The sequence below is a fragment of the Pezoporus wallicus genome, unplaced genomic scaffold (genome assembly GCF_028554395.1).
Source record: "Pezoporus wallicus isolate ANWC-B61680 ecotype Strahan unplaced genomic scaffold, APGP_CSIRO_Pwel_v1 contig_4722, whole genome shotgun sequence".
Lineage (NCBI taxonomy): Eukaryota > Metazoa > Chordata > Aves > Psittaciformes > Psittacidae > Pezoporus > Pezoporus wallicus.
Window position 1 is genome coordinate 2,924,967 of NW_026641840.1, and position 18,223 is coordinate 2,943,189.

The 18,223-nt window shown below is 44.5% G+C and overlaps 1 protein-coding gene across 1 annotated transcript in view; it reads right to left on the minus strand.

Moving 5' to 3' along the window:
- HMGA2 (high mobility group AT-hook 2) overlaps nt 1-18,223 on the minus strand; it is a 118,508-nt gene that overhangs the window by 19,808 nt on the left and 80,477 nt on the right. The window contains exon 4 of the mRNA XM_057425529.1: nt 2,285-2,317. Within this exon, the coding sequence (XP_057281512.1) occupies nt 2,285-2,317 (33 nt within the window). The remainder of the gene's footprint in view (nt 1-2,284; nt 2,318-18,223) is intronic.

The window sequence follows — 18,223 nt, forward strand, 5'->3', positions numbered from 1 at the left end:
CTCAGGAAACGCTGCCACTAGCGCTTGCTCACAGTGATAAGTTTTTGTTCTCTGCCATGTACCCACACCCAGCAAAACCTCAATGCTGTGTAAGCATGGGAGAGTGGCCTATTAAAACCAGAAAGGGTTAAAGACAAGTCAATGATTTCACTGAACATCCCCCAGGCCAAGGATTGAAAACAAAGCAATGTTCTCTGAGTGAAGACATGGCATACAAACAATTCAAAGAGTGTCATTTCACTAGTTGTGCTGTGGTGACTGGGGATTTCTAAAAAGCCCTCTCTCTCCTTTCATGCATTCTTCTGTGCCTCCTCATTTTCTATACAAACATTTCCATTACTAATGGCAATGTCAAAGGGCTTCCTTTTCTCTTTCTCTGCTTCTGACCACAGAGATGCTGCTGAGGCTCCGTGCAGCAGCGGCTGCATCCGTCTGGCTGATAACACCCTACAGCATCCCCACTGGAATCACTGCTTCAGGAAAGGGGCAGGAAAATCCACACAGGGAGCCCTGGTGCTTTAGTTTAAACGCCTACATCATTTCACCATCAATTAAATCTGTCATTACTTAGTTCTGCTACCAGAAGATGGAGTGCCAGGTTCCCTCTTTGTCCTCCCACACCCCAGCTCAGCCTCAGACCCAGACATTTCTTCCTCTCTTGCACTAGGGCTAGCACTTGAGTACTGTTCAAACAAAACACTTGCAGGAGTAAGTGCCCGTGGAGACTGGAGACCTCACAGCTCCGCACATGCCCTCGGCAGCAATGGCTTCTGCCAAGCCAGGCTGCGGGCACAGCAACTAGCTCTAGACCCCTTCATTCTGGTGACCCCAGTGGGTATGAGCTCTGCTATGTGCCAGAGGAAACCACAACGTGAACCACCTCCTGGGAGTCTTTGCCTCCCAGATCTGGCCTCCTTCGCACAGCAGGGTTTAAGCCTCCCTGTCTCTCAGGTGCCACAGAAGAGATGACTGGCCTTGTGCCCACTGGCAGATTTACTACCATGTTGTAGGAATAGCCCGATAGTGGCTGTAACAGTTGAAGGATGTAAATGAGACCAGGGAGAGGAAATATCTTTTATTAGAACAGTTTGGTGTGTTTTGAATCGTGTGGGGTAGTCTGAAGGTTATAGACGGTAAGTCCTTCGAGACGGATGTTGCGTTTCATGCATAAGCTGGCCTAATATAAGACATTACCTCTCCTTGCAAAACTTACCTCACTTGAAAATACTATTACATTTATCCTGTGTGTTATCTCTGCCATTTGGAGAGACATTAATACTCTTGCCAGTGCCATGGACTCACCATTGCTGCAACTGTATTGATTTCTTTTTGTAGAAACCTGATTCCTGCACATGCTTTGGAGAGCTACATCATTTCACCCCTTCAACTCACAGCTAGGATGTTTTCTGTTTCTTATGTAACAGCTCCTAATTCAGATTACAGTTATTATTACACAATTATGTACATTGTACAATAATGTATTGAAACCATAAGGCAGAAAAACAGAAGTATTATTTCCTTCTGAAAGCAGACCTTTATCTAGAAAAGCAATGGACCCTTTATGCTCTTGACTGAGCATAGACGTACAGCAGCACAGCCCACGGACTCTGCCAAGCAGTGATGGACCTGGTCCCATGCCAACAGTCTTTTCTCTGCTGGTGCATATATAAAGAAGTGGCATAGTTATATTTTGTTTTGTTTTTTTTTAACACAGGGCAGGCTGGGGAAAGAAAATGGAGGCAACTATAAATGCAGTGTATGACCAGTTTCATAATACCCTGTGGCTTGCACTTTGTCCAAGGGTGTTAAAGAGGAATAATACAATCCAACAGAAAAAGTTCAAATGCATTAGCCTTTATGATGGATCCAGCCTAGTTACCAAATTCAGCCTACTTTATTTTGTGGACTTAAAGACTCCTTTAGACCAGTAGGGAGAAGGTTTTTATACCTGTGCCTCCACCTTGCTGGAAGCGGTCCCCAGTTAACCCATGATCAGGACATGCAGAGATACCACATGCTGTGTGTGCATGTGCCTGCATTACCATGGCAAGGTGGCCTCTGCAGAAAGAGCACCAAGCAAGCACTGTCTGCTGCTTCCTCCTCTCCTTCCCAAGGGCCACTGCATGAATTGTTCTAGTGATTATGCCTAGCAAGCCAACAGCTGTCCCCCAGATCAAATGATTGATGTATTTCCCTTCATTCTTTACAGTAAAGGAGACCCATTTAAATATGGAAGAATTATTTCATTTAAATTAGTCTAAGATTTTAAATTAGCTTTTCTTACCTGAGCAGGCTTCTTTTGAACCACTTGTTGAGGCTGAAAAGTAAAACGACAGCACGGTAAGAAACTCATTGAGGCCACTTGGCCGTGATTTCCCAGGTGGTGGGAAAAATGTTTTCAGCAACAGAAATAAAACACAGGCAAAGCCCACATTCAAAAATGGAGTGATGAACATACCCAGCTCTCACACCCAGCCTCTCCTACACCCATCTATGACCTTGCTCTGAAGTAGTTCAGATTACTGTTGATTCAGAGCAGTATGTTAAGTTTGTATAATTAAAACCAAGGTGAAATCTAATTTAGCATGCTACATCTTTCAGCTCTTCCACAGCACTGCTAGATTTGCTTTGCTGCATTACTTATCAGACTGTGAGAGTGGCCTAATTCTGTAATTAGTTTGTTGTCTCCACTGATGCTGTTCACTCTCTTACCACTTTCAGCTATGAGTGGAATGTTCCACTGTGGCAAAGTCCTCCTCCTGGCCATAAGCAGAAGCACAGCTTGGACAGAGGGACGAGGGACACATAACCACATTTCCAAGCCAGGGCTTCCCACTTGATGAAAGCCATCCCTGCCAAAGCCAGGAGGCTGGGGTAGGCAGTGGGCTCAGCCCTCACAAGTTCTGGTTTGAGATCTCTAGCTGCACAAAGGTGATGCTGCGCTGACCCTCATGGGCCTGTTGACGTGTTTTTGGGGATGCCCGTCATCGGGCAGGTTGGCTGTGTGGGCAGGGAGAGCCACAGGCTGTGCCCACCTGTGCAGGACCTGGTGGTACAGCCAAGGGATCCTCAGTGAGTCTCCCTCCTGGCTGCTTCCACTCGGGAATGGGAAACACGGTCCCCACACTAGTCAGAAGACCCACCAAGGTGCCAGTGTGTTTCAGCCCCACCCCAGGGAAGGAGGAGGAGTACCAAATAAAGGACTAATACAGGCACATTTAAAATACACCACCACCACCCAGCTGGTGTAACAAACCTTGTGGGTGCCAGGAGCAGCATGGAACAATAAGACCACAGATAAAGGATGAAATCCTGACAACAAGAGCACAAAAGGGCTTTTCTTACTTTAGTGGGGCAAAGCTGCAGCCTCTCTCCCCTCCCCCTGACTTTCTGTTTTCAAAGTATATGAATTGCACTCAATGATTTTCTTCCTGCCCTTCCTTCCTGCCTGTTCCTAATCCTAGCCGTGATTTTAGTGCCTCTCTTGGGCAGAAGCCAACATGCTGTCCCTCTGCATGGCCAAAACCCTAATTTTCATGACAGTGTAGTAGGAAATAACTCGAATATTTCTGAATAAGCAGTTTAGTGTAACTGGCCTTTCGGAGCAGTATTTCAGCGGGAAGGATCAATGAAAATGTAAATTATATGTAACTGATTCAATTCAGACTGCCCACCACAAGCATCCCATTTTAACAAGAGATGCTTTGTTTATTTTCAGTCTTTTTCTAATTCAGTGGAATCCTATGGCTGTTATGTTTTTGTGTCTGTGCCCCAGGCTCCAAGTTCTGCTCTCAAATAAGTATGAGAAAAAAAACGCTATGTGATGACTGGGTTCGTCTTTAAACTTCAGGGTGGACCCTTTTCTTTTCATTAAATACTCTTGCAATGGAGAAGCTATTACCAAGGCGCACATTTTACTGATGCCTTCTCCAGGTGGACTGCAAGCCCTGAACTCATTAATGGACATTTTCTGCCCTTGGACAAAGCCATGATTCGTTTCAAAGCAATCCTTTGTCATTACAGAACACACTGAGCTCTTCAGTAACCTGCCACTGGTGCTTTTCTGCTTTATTTTCTTGTTTTGCTTGCTGATTACACCTGTGCACATGTTTACTCTCAAACCACATGAAATCCACAGACATTCTTAGAGGCTGACTGTTTTTTCCTGCTCAGAAATCCCCATGTATTTTTGGCCATGCACTCTGCATTCATGTGACTCTCACACACTGTAGCTCAATGAAATCTTCTGAAAGAGCTGCCAACTCACCAAATTTTCCATGAATTAGGTCCTGACACTTCAATGAGAGGAAAGACAATGTCTGAAACAAGGCCAGCTCTGGCTTTCTGCCTAGTATGTGTCACAGTAATTCTACCAGCTGCCCTTCTACACAGCACTTCATACTTTTCAGACCACCAAAAAGCCCCTTGAATACTTTCAGTGATAGCTGGGGCTCGAGTTGCCAGCATGTTTTCCCAGCCTCTGGCACCCAGTGGCTCTGGACTGGACCTGGGAAGTTTTGTGTGCGTGTTTGTTTTGTTTTGTTGTTATTTTTATGAATGGCTTTCGCAGGGGACTCTGACTCCAGCACAATCCTATCCAGCCATTCATAAAAAGCAGAGAGAAAATATTGTACTTTGCCCAGTTGGAAACTGTCTCTGATACTGACCAAGGCTGTCGAGAATCTTAGTCATTCAAGACCTTCGCTATCGTAGTGCTTCCCGTCGAGCGCTCCCTGGCAGCGCTTGCTGACGGCCGGCGAGGTTTCCACTGGATTTGGGATCTGGAGTTCAGTGTGTGTTATGCTTTCTTCCTTAAATGGAAGCAGCACGGCTATGAAAGCCGGAAAGCAGGGCTCAGCCCCTCAGCCAGTGTGATCATCGGTGCACCCCACAGACACACCGGGAGCCGTGCCTACCCGTGTCACGCTGACGGCTCTGGCTTGTGGCTGCTGAACCCATCACAAGCGCTGGTGTTCAGGAGCGTTGCGTTTCTTGCTGCAGCCTGGGAGAGCTACCCGGATGAACGCAGGCCAGACGAAACCAGCCAGGTCCTGTCGTGCGAGGGCTGCAGTGCTCGCTCACCTAGGTCACCCCAGACCAGGGGAATGGAAGTGTGTGGGGATCGTGAGAAATTTCCCAAGCACCCCACTTCATCTCTTCAACTGTTGTGGATGCGATGCCTTTGGAAACTTTGACACGGTATAGATACAAATGCTAAGCTTTGTGTTCACTGAGTTAAAAGATCATTTCAGGGCTTCAAGGGAGACACCTCTGATTCAAAAGAGTGTTGCAACTGAATGTTCAACTAGCTGGAAAGAAGGAGAATCTGTCTTGGTTATGGAAAAGACCGGAACCATAAAAAAGCCAAGAACGAGAAACTTTAAAGAGGTGCTGAAGAGCAAAATAAAGTTGCACACAAGACACGAGAGCCCTGAACTTTTATGTATCCTCCTCAGGAGCCTGAAGAGTAAGATGGCAGCCCTCATTTTGCTCTGACAGAGGCTCTATCACTTGTGTCAGCGATCAGATGGAAGGGGAGCTTGGTGATCGTATGTTGGGAGCTTTGTGCAACACAGGACTTTCACATTTTACTTTCATCCTGTTTAAAAAACACCTATTGTAAAATGAATGTGTGTCTGCTGAAATACCACACACTTGAATGCAAAATTCAGGGTTTTTTTATATTATATTCAAGTACAAGTCAACCTTAAGTCACTTTCTTAAACATGTATGAGACAGAAAGAACAAGCGACAGTGTTGGAAAAACCCTATGGTCATGTCATTTAAATGCCTACCATACAAGAACAAATCCAAAGTACAGCAGGGTTTCTTTTGCCATGTTTGAACTATTAGGGACGTGTGAGCTAAGGCAAAAGATAATGATTTAAAACTTCAGGAGAAGAGTTCTGATTTTGAGCAGGTAAAAATTAACCCACCTAATGAAGGACGTACGCAAAGGCTTGGGTAGCTTTATCTTTGCTGTGAGCTTCGTCTGTTCAGAGCCCAACTGTTTATATTCTACAAGACGCTTCTTCCACTCCTCTGTCACCACATACCTCATTTCATTTTCAACTTCTGTTACTTTACCCTTTGTCAATATCTTAGATGCATCCTTATGGCCTACACAGTTACTGGTCAAACAATTTCTTTGCTTTTTATAGGGGAACAAAAGGGCAGCCTCATGTGATGAGTCTATATTCATCTTGTAACAGCGGTCAAAAGTTGTTTCAAATTCAATTTGTCACACTTCTCAGTCACTGGAGTACTTCTTAACCTGTTACTTTTCATAGTGTTATAAAAATAAGGAAGGAGAAGGGTAAGTCTATGCCAACTAGTATGAGCAATGCTGGATGGAACACATTTTGAATGATCAGAGATAAAAGCCCTGATTTGAATGCAAATCATCCCCTGACTGCTGTGCCTGAAGCTCCAAGGCCAAGAGACACACTCACAGCACTCCTACATTTTGTGTTTCTGTCTTCCTCTTCAAACTAAGTATTATGAAGATGTTTGACTGATGCTTCTTGGCAACAGTGATTCTCTTTTGTTCCCTCAGTTAAGACAGAGACAGGACATTCACACGCACGTAGCTCTGCTGGTGAGACTAAATGACCATGATGGAAATTAATATCCCGTTAGGATGACATTCATAGTGCTGACAGATCAGTGTTGTGCAGAAATCATTAAAATGATTTCATAGGTCACCCAAACACTTGTAGCTCTAAATTAAAAGATGAGTAAACCCATATTTAGTCTTTTTGTCTACATATCCTCAAAAAATCAGGAAGTTCATATTATACCAGTTGAGACCGATATAATCCAAAATGAATCACGTCTTCCAAGCAGTTCCATATGACAGCAGAGGAACTACTGTTCTGCCCTACAGCTTTAATTAGCTCGAGTCCAGGCTTTCCCTATCTTCTCCAGTACAGTGATACAATGCACCCTGCAAAAGAGCCCTCACCTCTGGGCAAAAACTACTTTCAGCTTCATGACCGTCAGCAGGATTGCATAGGATGGTGCGCCTGTCATTCACTCCTCTAGCACAGCTATGCTCAAAGCTTGCTATAGAAACTATATCTTTCTTTCAAGAGCATAACAGAAATGCTTTTTCACCCCATTAAAAGCAAGGGGGAGATGTCCCCTTCATCCAAGTGGGACTGGTTGGTATTTTGGAAGCACAGGTCATGAATTCTCCTGCCTCCATTGCATGTTTGCAGTCAACTGGCAACCGTGGTGTCTGTGTACGCACAGTGCTGTGGGTCATTAGGATCTAACAGCAAAACCATCTGGCCCTTAGAGTTCAAAGGAGATTTCACAGTTCTCTGTGCACTCTCATAAAGGAAGCTAATAGTAATCTGTGGAGAATTTTGGCAAAATCTGTGGAACTTTTATTCTTTATTTTCTATTCTATTTGGCACTTCTCTGAGTTTTTAATACCAAATACAAAGTCAGGTCATTCAAAAAATATTTATTAGCTTATTAAACTGACCTCCCCTGACTGCTGCTGGAAAACCTTGCAAGATCTCAGGAGCTGCACTAGTAATTTTAGCTGATGACAAAGTAAATAGTACTTCTATTCCGCTTGTGGAGGAGAGCAGAGAGCATCAGAGTCTTCCAAGTACACAAAGTGACTTTTAAGAGTTGACTGGCAACAAAATTTTATATTCTAATTGGCAAATTCAAAACACACTGCTTCAAATTACTCTTTTGGTAGCCAGAAATTCCAGGCACTGGCTCATATATTCAGTCAGGTATGTATGTACCCAATGGAAGTCAAACAACTGACTTCAGCAGGGTTAGGATTGCATACGTCTTGTTTCTAGAAAGCTACCTTCACTACAAAATGTCTGAGAGTTGCTGCATTTGCAATGGGTTGATGTTCTGAGAGGATAAAAACTGAGAAAAGAATGTATCAAAAGTCAAACTCTGTTTTCTTTTACGCTCATATAACCTATTTATTTTTCAGCTGCTTTGCTCAAACCTTCCTCACAGATGACATCCCACCATTACAGGTCTTGTTAAGTACAAATTTAATGGTTAGAACAGGAAAGGAAACCCCTTAATTTTTCTTCATCTGCTGGCTGAACTTCATCTGCAAGCACAATACCCCACTGAGTTTATGAAGGATATAATCAAAATTCAAAGCGCAGTAGCTGTTACTTCAGTGCTCTTGATAGATGTTATTAATTTTTATAATGTTTCAGCCAATATTGGTTACATTTCCATAGAATATTTAGGGTAGTGCAGCTTATCAAATACCCATTTAATGGGCCTTGTATCAGTGGTTCAATACCACAAGCAAAGTGTAAACTGGCATACTCAGCTAAAACCAATACAGTTCGGCAACAGGAGGATCTGTTGTTACTGACTGCTTTTTAGAGTCTCTGCTGCTCTGTTGTGTTCCCCTGTTACCTTATTGCCATCCATGATGCATTTGATAAGCTTTCCTGGTGCATTTTGCTCAGCTGAAGTTCAGCACCTTTGCGTTTTTCTGTTAAAATATCACAAAGCAATTCCTGCCATTCAGAATAATTCTAGCACACAGTCCAGCGTTGAGGTTTTCTTGATATGCACCTAAGGAAATATGAGCTGGCCCTTTTGTCTGGCAGACGTCATACGTATCTATCTATTTATAACTCCATACACAGACAGACTATTGAGAAAGCCAAATGGGACGTTCCAGTTATTCTTAGTTATAGCGTAGGGGAAAAAAAAGAAACAAACCTACACTTTAGTAGGCAGAAATAAACTGTAAGTTATTTGCAATGAATCCAAGCCCTCATGATTCAGGGATATAAACGGATCAGAAACTGCTTAGCTTTATACCTTGCAGACTTCTCCAGACAAGTAACTATTGTGCAACCCTTTATCTCCAGACTGTCTTGTCTGTTTGGATACAGCAACCCCTGTGTTCACCACGCATTTCTTTTGGCCCATGTGGAAATGATTTTGGGTCACCACTAAACAGGCTTGATTTGAATTCATGACCTGGAGGTGAAACGCGCCGTATCGCATTACCATCCAGTTCCAACCTTTGTTTTAAGGTCTTCCCTCTCTCTTCTTGCTCAGGCACCTCCTGCCATACAGACTGAAAAAACAGGGGCAGTTCCTGCGCCAGAGACCATTCCTGGTGGTACCGCTAAGGGTGGCTGCGTGGAGCTGATCAGAGCCGCAGGACTGTCATCGGTGGGCTCATCTGTAGCCCTGACTGTGAGAAGCTCCTGAATCACCCCCCCAAACTTTGCCCTGGCTTCCAGAGAACTAACAGGGTAAATAGGGCAGTAAAGTCTTAAACCAGACAACCTGATGCAAAATCGGCTCCTGTTTGGAAAGTGAACGCTGAACTTCAGTGATTTTTGCTCAAAATATAACTACCGTCAGGTAATACTTCTCTTTCTGGCCTTCTACATTTATTCCCCTCCACATTTTAAGGTCACAAAGACCTCATGCTTAACTCGTTCATTGATAGTGTCCTTGTGTCATTTTGAGACTGGAAAACGCGCACAGCCTATTTTCAGCAATAGAGGCTTAGACAGAAGCAGTCCAAATAATTTCCAGGCCTATGAAAGGTGTTGCCAACAACAGGCCCAAACCTATAGGCAGGGATGGAAAAAGAACTGAAGTGGCAGTGATGTAAAACAAGGGACAAACTGCTCCACTGGGCAGCCCTGGGACCACTCTACCCTCTGCCCCGCATCTTCGCCACCATGATGCTGCAAAGCCCATGCCACTTTTTCAGTGCACTTTCCTTCACTTATTGAAGGAAAATGCCAGTGAAAATACAATATTCACTTCCCTCAGCCATTGGCCACCTTCACGACTCTTCAAAGGTAGCCATTCAAGCTGCCTTGAAGGTAGTTAATTCAAGCCAACAAATCTCAGTGTCCCCCCTTGGGTATTTTCCAGGGGCAGCCCATGGCATATTTCTTCAGTTTATCCTCATGCTAAAAGTGCTGCTGCCTCCAGAGACTGTGCTTCATGTTTTACCAAGGCACACCTCAACCAGAAGAGGAGAGCATCAGAGCAGGCACTATGTAAAGGCAGGTACAACACGAATATGATCTGCCTAGAAAACCAGCAGACTTCACCTACATGAGAAAACAATCCAGTCCAGGTCCACAGCCTGGCTCACATCCATACTGCCTTTCTTCCTCCTGTACAGCGCTCTCTTCCACACTGCCTACAGGGAAGAGTCTGTAGGCTGTGCTCTTTCCTTAGCCACATGTGGGTACCATGTTAGGTGGCCAAGGACAAGACTGTGTGAAGGAGAGAAGGCTCCCAGCTGCACAGCACGGATGTCTGCAGCCATCACTGAGGCTGTGCCCAGGCACTGTTCAGCTCACTGAGCACAGACACAACTTTATATCCTGTTAGGAAGAACTATCTGTTCCCTCATCTGCACAAATTAGGGTAAGGATACAAGGGATCTAAGCAGCCCCTATTGCACGGCATTTCTGCTCTTTCAGAGATGTAAAGCATCTTGTGCCAAGCTTATATGGTCCTCCCCAGGCCCAGCCTGAAACTACTGCAGGAGCTTCCCTTTCCCATACAGTCCATGACCTCCCATTGCCCTGTAATGGCTGGGCAGGGTTTTCCTCCAAAGAAAAGGCACACAGTGCAAGGCAGGCCAATCGACTGTGCCTGGCTGATTTTCTGCAGCTGAGGATCTGGCCTCAGGCACTTTCTCTTGAACTTCTTTGTCTGAGCAGATCCCTTGGTAGCCACATGGGTTTTGTACGTCTGGGATATACGGATGTCTGATAGCTGTCTGTCTATCGAACAAATTTGATCATTATTAGCGCCTCCAGGAAACTGATGCTGCTAAAAGTGTCTGCCAGAGCCTGACCAGAGCCTGCTGACATCCTGGCACAGTTTTCTTAAAGAAGTCCGTGTCCAAAATAGAAATACACTTCCCATGTACTTGAAATATACCAGGGGTTTGGTGGCGAGTTGTTGTAATTAACCCACTTCCTGGCTCAATATATTTTGGGATCATTCTGGTGTGTGGTATGTTAAATAGGGAGCTCAGCTCGTACGGTTATTTTTTAAATGGAAATTACATTCACTATGTCCAAAGGCATGATTTGTAGGCACTCCTTGCACAGCAGGAAAAAACTCCGTTGCGTTACATTGCATTTCCAGTGTGCTTTGACCATTCACTCACTGCTAGCAATTTCATTGTGAAATCCACATGACATGGTAACACATTTTAAGAGGTGGCAGCAAAACAATTTTCTCTTCTATTTAGCAAGGACTCATTTAATAGAAGATGGCAAAGCCAACGTCTATGGTATCCTATCGTCAGCCTCTGAAGAGCAGCAGAAATATGAATAGTGTCTCTGTACACATGCTTCCCTTGCTCTGAAAGAGAGAGAACTGGGGAGAGAGGGAGGGATAAAGAGATTCTGCTGTTGATAATCCTGGTGTAATTTTGGAGTTGTTCTATTTATGTCCCTGGACAGACTCTAAATTTAGCCCAGCCTAGGAGAGATTTGACTGTAGTTGTCACAGGACAATTACCTGACTGTCTAGCTACATTTATTTAATAGCCTTTTGGAAGCTACATCCGATCTGAAGGTCCTATTTGTTGCTTGGATCTGACAATGTGAACATCGAAGGTATGTGTGTTAGGTATGCATGCAAATCCCCTGCAGCTTTCTTCATAATAGTACTGAAACCTGATAGCACATCAAGAATGCAGCGCCTGGAGCACCCTACTACAGCCACGCTCCCTGGTACAGCTTAACGTGGTTTCCTCGCTCACAGAGCTCCATTCGCAACTGGGAAAGCAGCCTGCCTTTAAATGTTATGGTTGCTGGGAAAGGCTTGTGATCATTCTGCCAAACCCAGGTCATTGCAGAGAATAGGACTGCTCAATATTTACTCTTGGTTCCTGGTAACTCTTCCATATTTTGTTGCTTCTGTTGCTTAAGTGACAAAACCTGATTTTTCATGCCACAAAACCCAAAGCTAAATCCTGCCCTTGGCTAAGTTCTGCCCTTGGTTCAAACCACTTGCAGAGTCAATCCAAAGAGGTAAATCCTTCCACCTCCTACCTAGTCACATTCTATTGTGGTTGGAACCTATGTGGTTTGGGATGTGCCAAAAATATACTAGTTGGTAGCATCTGTGGCTAGGTGGTCCTGGCAGCAGAAGTGAAAGCCGCTTGCTGGATGAAGAAGGATAGCTGGCCTCCAAACACTGCTGCAGTTGGCACAGAGAGACATACCTTTTCTGGGAACTAGGTACACCGGGTAGACAGAAGCCTCATTTGCAGCTAGCTGAACAGAAATCACCTCTGTGAGATCAGGCGGTATATTAGCACCAGACTGCTTACAGGCAGCTGTAAGATCATTTTAGTGTCGGCAGCAATGTGGCCAAGGACACCCTCATGCTCTAGATATTAACAGGTGTGAGAGCTACTGATGGTGTGGAACAAAGTCTTTCTGCTGGTACTCACCAGGCCACTGCCAGGCACCTAAATATCCCCATGTTCCATGCCTGTGACTCAAGCAAGGCTTTATCTTGAGAAAAGAGCCAAGGAGGCAAGCCCCAAGGACACCAGAGGTTTCTTTGAGCCCAGTGCTCTCCCAGGCAAACCCTGTGGCCAGCGAAGGAAGAATAGCATTTGGAGGAGAGGTAAGGAATCAACAGTATGGCTTGGGACAGCATGTGTACACTTAGGAGCTTTTGGAAATCTTTGGTTGGTAGGGAACAGTGTTGGGAAGTTCTGGTTGGGTTGCATAGTGGGAAAGATCCAAAGGGATGGAATGGAGGAATGAGAGTGGCAAGGAAAGATGGTGGGGAAGAAGGGGACCAAACACACACCACCTTCCCTACCTGCACACAAACGGGAGCGAGATCTCTACACTGTTCGTTATGTGCAAGGAATTGAAAGGAAACACAGAGAAATACCTTACTCATATTTCTCTTTGTCCACCAATGCACACAAGACTGCTGTATCGTTGTCATAGTTTTGGCTTCTTCTATGCTTCTTGGTGTGCATTACTGACATATTTTGGGGCTTCTGTGGTCTTTTATAGGGAGTAATTGCAAATTTGGTTAGAAAGACTGCTTTCAGGTACCAGTGGGGTTTTTAGATTTGAGGTTCAGATACATTTTGTAGGCTTTATGGGAACACTTCATTTCCTCAGATCACAAAAAAGGAAAAGAGAAATAGGAAGGCCCTGGGACTGTACTGCCTCGGGAGCAGAGGATTACACCCCTACCCGGAAGCAGAGAAACAACCTGCCGTTCAAGGCTGATGACAGCAGGATCCGCAGGAACACGTGCTCTTCCTGAAGAACTCAAACTATTTTTCACCACAGCAATGTCTGCATAAGCAGGTCTGCTCCAGCTTCGTGGTTAGACAGCGCCTGGCAGCAGCACAGCCAGGACATTCACTGTTTGGTATACAAGCCCTTCAAAAGGGTGGGGGACAGTGATGGGATAAGGAGCTGCCCGTGCCTCTTTGCTTCTCATCACCTCCCAGGAATGGGTGCCTTTGGGGATAGTTAGATGCATTTATGTTAATAAATATGTGGCCTTTTCAGACATGTTTTTTCACTTGAATTCTTGTCTGCCCTTGCTGGCACGTGCCCTTAGCAATTTGTGGTTATTATTTTGCTCATTCAACATTGTACAATTGTCTTTTATGACTGAATATAAGGTTTTTTTTATAGCTTAGCAAATGCAGAGCTCATGGAAGTGACACAGTCTGGATCCATTTTGCTTAGCAAATACTGGGTTTTCTTTTCTTCTATCTCTCAGTCAAAAAGACAGTACCTTGCTCACTGTACACTGGTTTGCCAGCCCCAAACTGATGATTTCGTAAGTCCTCCAGATGCACCATCACAATTCCAGAAAGCCAGGATTTCTGTGAGATCTCCACATCAGGATATTATCAATAAACATGCTGTACCTCAGAGGGAACCCCTCAGTGTCACGTACGCTCCATATAGCTCCCTACTCAACTCTGTGGTGATCACCTCCCTCAGATGGGGCTGATGGGGTGATGGGGCTCAACCTTTTTGGCTGCAGTTGGTTGAACGGCCCCTTACGAGGTACTCAAGATCTCGATGCTCAGCACCAACCATGACTTAATACATGATGACACTTCTTTCAAATCCACGCTTATCCCATGACATGATGATCCCTGTGCTTGGACCAACTGATAGACATGAGATCATGTAGCTGAAGAGCAGGATTCACACATCCTTAAAGAGAGAGCACAGTGAAAAGAAGGCTGCTGCCCTCTGCGCAGGATAAGGACAAGGAAAGTAGATGCAGGGTAATTTTGCATTGTTGATAATTCTGGCAGGAAGGATGCAGCCCATGAGCTTTAGTTTAACCAGCCCTGCCCTAGAAAACAGTTTGGCCATGTAAAATTGTGAAGCTCCACCAGCCAGTAAAACTCAGAAGTGTGCTTTCTTCCAGCGTGTCTCAGCCATAATACACTCCAATCACAGGGCTGTCAATGTCCTGGGAGAGTCTTTAGTATGCAGGATTTGTGTTCCTGGAAGGGCTTGGGGTGCCAATGAACCACAGAGACTTTAGGAGCAAAATGCGTAATGCTTTGCTGAATAGCAACCTGTAAAAACACAGATACAGACAAGGGCATCTAGCTCCTGAAGACTACAGAATGCAGTCTTTTTGCAATCTGAACTTTCCTACTGTTACACAGTAGACAAGGGCAAACTTCAAGCAGGGAAATTTGACAAGTGCGTGGACACCACCACAGTGAACATGTTCGTATATCTCTTCACCATTCATGTATCTCTTCACCATGACTCATGGTGGATTTGTTTTGGTTTGGGGTTTGTTTGTTTGTTTGTTGTTTTCCCCCAGGTACATTCTTCTTAGCCATCAGTAATTTGTTAGAAATGGAAATTAACTCAGACATTCAGTGGATGACCTGTGATGCTGTGATGGGTCATACCAATACTACTCCTCAGTTCACCATGCACTTTCCCATGAAAAGCTGAAGAATTTATGTTAGATACCTAAAACCAACAGCACTATTTAAATACATATTGTCTCTGAATATCCTTTTAATCTCTGCAGATCCCAAAGTGATTTGCATACTTGAAGTGACAGGAGAACGTGATAAAGGGGCCTGTTTTACTCTGTTCTGCAATGCAGCCATTGCTGGGATGTTTAACAGCGCAAGACAGTGTGCTGGAGGGGCAGGAAGTGAAGAATAGCATGCCCAGTGTACATGGCAGGGAAGAAAGGATGTAATTATCCAAACGCAAATTTGGCCAGGACACTGAGGTCAAAACCCCAACTCTTTTGAAAAATGCCATGGGAATTCTGATGACCACATGTGGTCATAGCCTTGATTTTATATCTCATCTGAAAAACGTCACCTCCAACGACAGTTTTCTGGAGAACCATGCAAAGATATTAATCCTAAGTGAATAAGAAAGCAGCTAGGTGTCCTTGGAAGTATTTATTTTGTTTCTTAGTTAGCCTATGTAATCTCATAGCACTTGGGACACATACATCCCCTTTCTCAGCACTGGTGTACAAAGAGAGTGGGACACTGCTTATGTTGGATGTACTTATCAGAAACTCAGGTCACAGCCCTGCTATTTTCAAAGCAGCAACATTCCTCCCATGATTAAGTCGTGACTTGACTTCTGTTGTCTAAAATGTAAATCACACAGAGTTTTTCATCTATGAGCAACTACTAACCAAAACAGACAACTCTGCATTTCAGTATTAGCAGCCTACTGCATTCTGCATGATTGAAGGACACAAACACACCACTGCCTTAAAAGACTGCTTAAAAATCACCACCAGGTAAACGGCAATAACAGAATACATACAGGTTTTAGCCCACTTCAGACGTCAGGTTATACAGCATCACTTTACACTTATTTTACTAAGGTGAAAGCAATGAGGACAGGCTAGCAGCCTCTGCATGGGTAATCAGTAATACTCATCAAATCTCAGCCAGAATGCTGTAACTCAGTCATGCATTTGTAGAATCATAGACTCATAAAATAGTTTGGGTTGGAAAGGACCTTAAGATCATAAAGTTCCAACCCCCCTGCTATGGGCAGGGACACCTCACACTAAACCATATCACCCAAGGCCTCATCCAATCTGGTCTTGAACACTGCCAGGGATGGAGCATTCACAACCTCCCTGGGCAACCCATTCCAGTGCCTCACCACCCTAACAGGAAAGAATTTCCTCCTTATATCCAATCTAAATTTCTCCTGTTTAAGTTTTAACCCGTTACCCCTTGTCCTATCCCTACAGTCCCTAATGAAGAGTCCCTCCCCACCATCCCTATAGGCCCCCTTCGGATACTGGAAGCTGCTCTGAGGTCTCCACGCAGCCTTCTCTTCTCCAGGCTGAACAGCCCCAACTTTCTCAGCCTGTCTTCATACAGGAGGTGCTCCAGTCCCCTGATCATCCTCGTGGCCCTTCTCTGGACTTGTTCCAACAGTTCCAAGTGCTTTTTATGTTGAGGACACCAGAACTGCACACAATACTCCAGGTGAGGTCTCACAAGAGCAGAGCAAAGGGGCAGGATCAATGCCTCACACTAGAAATTATGTCCATCTCTGTGCTTACAGCCTCGGGGAGAGGAATTTACTGCTAATGTAATAAGGTGGCTTACAACTTAAGAGTGTTAATTTTTTTATTAGTCTTAATTCTTCAAATCAAGTTCAGCAACCTGAACAGATTCTGCCTGGCACAAAACATCACTCACTTCTCAGCTCCTGCTGCCTCTAGAGTAATTCTCAGACTCACATCACCTGAGAGCTGGACCTAATGGCAGGTGCCTCCAGGCACCCAGATGCCTGTGGCCCTCCAATAGCTCATGAACTGTAGCATGCTAGACTGGGTACCACAGCCAGCAGTGGAACCACAAGGAACCACATCCTCTGCTACTGAGACAGGAAAGCTGACATTTCCAGGCTGCCCAGCAAGTATTCATCCAGTTCCTTCCTCTATTCCTTTCTTCCCATGGCACTGCACAACTCTGGGGCAACAAGTATTGAATCCAGCAAGTGAGGCAGAAAGCCCCTGAGCAACAAGATTTTCATGTAACACTGGGAGAGGCAGGGGAGTTTACTGTCTCTGCATTACATGCTGCACAGCTGATCCCTCATATGAAGAATGGGCGCTCCAAACATGGAAGACTAACAAAAGGTGAGCTGTGAAGAGGCCCAGAGAGATGAAATGCTTCATCACAGAACACGTCAATGTCAAAAATATTACTGAGTGCATGTTTCTTGGAACTGGTCTAGACCTCTCTCACAGTCCCCATGTTTAAAATATGACTCAAAAGATTATGAGAGTTAGTCACTTGCATTCAAATGCCATCCATCATAGGAAGGAATCCCTCTCTGGCCATAAATCCTAAGCAATCTGTAGCACACCTTTGTGACAGACTCTGATGGCCCATCCTACACAGGAGGTTACATCAGAAACAAATCATCCCATTTGGCTTTAGCATCTGCGAATCAAGGGTTGGATACCTACATCACTAGTTTAACAAGGCAGAGCTAGTCTGCCTCATAAGAACTACTGCGAGAGGGTTACTTTTTCACACGCATTTCCTTCTATAGCAGGAACATGCGTACATGTGCTGCAGAGAAATTAAGTGATAATTACGATGAAGGAAAATTAAAGGAGTTGACACAAACCCCAGTAAGACCAGGTGCACATAATTAGAAATCTCAGATTTGTCTGAATAATCTCACAGAAGCAAACCCAGCTCAAATCCATCGGGTTGACAGCACGAGTAACTGCATGTGGGATAGCGTAAGACCGCAGCACTTGAAGGAAATGAATCTTGGAGGTTCTACAGTGTGAGCCAAAGTATCAAATACATAGGTCTTTCAGCTACAAAGTTACATATAATGTAGGAATATGCTGCAATGCCTGCTCAGAAGAAAATTAAAATCAGTTATCAGTCCTTGCTTTAGGCAATAACTGGTTTCGAATACACTTGAGAAAACAGCATTACATACATACCATCACATTAGATACCTTTGGCTCAAATGAGACGCAAGTCACGCTACATGAGGTGTAAGCCATCAAACCTAACATTTCGTATCCTTTTAACAAAAATGGAACCAAAACTGTGATTTCTGCCTGACGGGAACAAGGCAAAGACTGATTTTTCAAAGCAAAATCTAGTCAGCAGAAACACCAGTACGCTTGCATCTGATCTCACTGTTACAAGCTCGAGTGAACG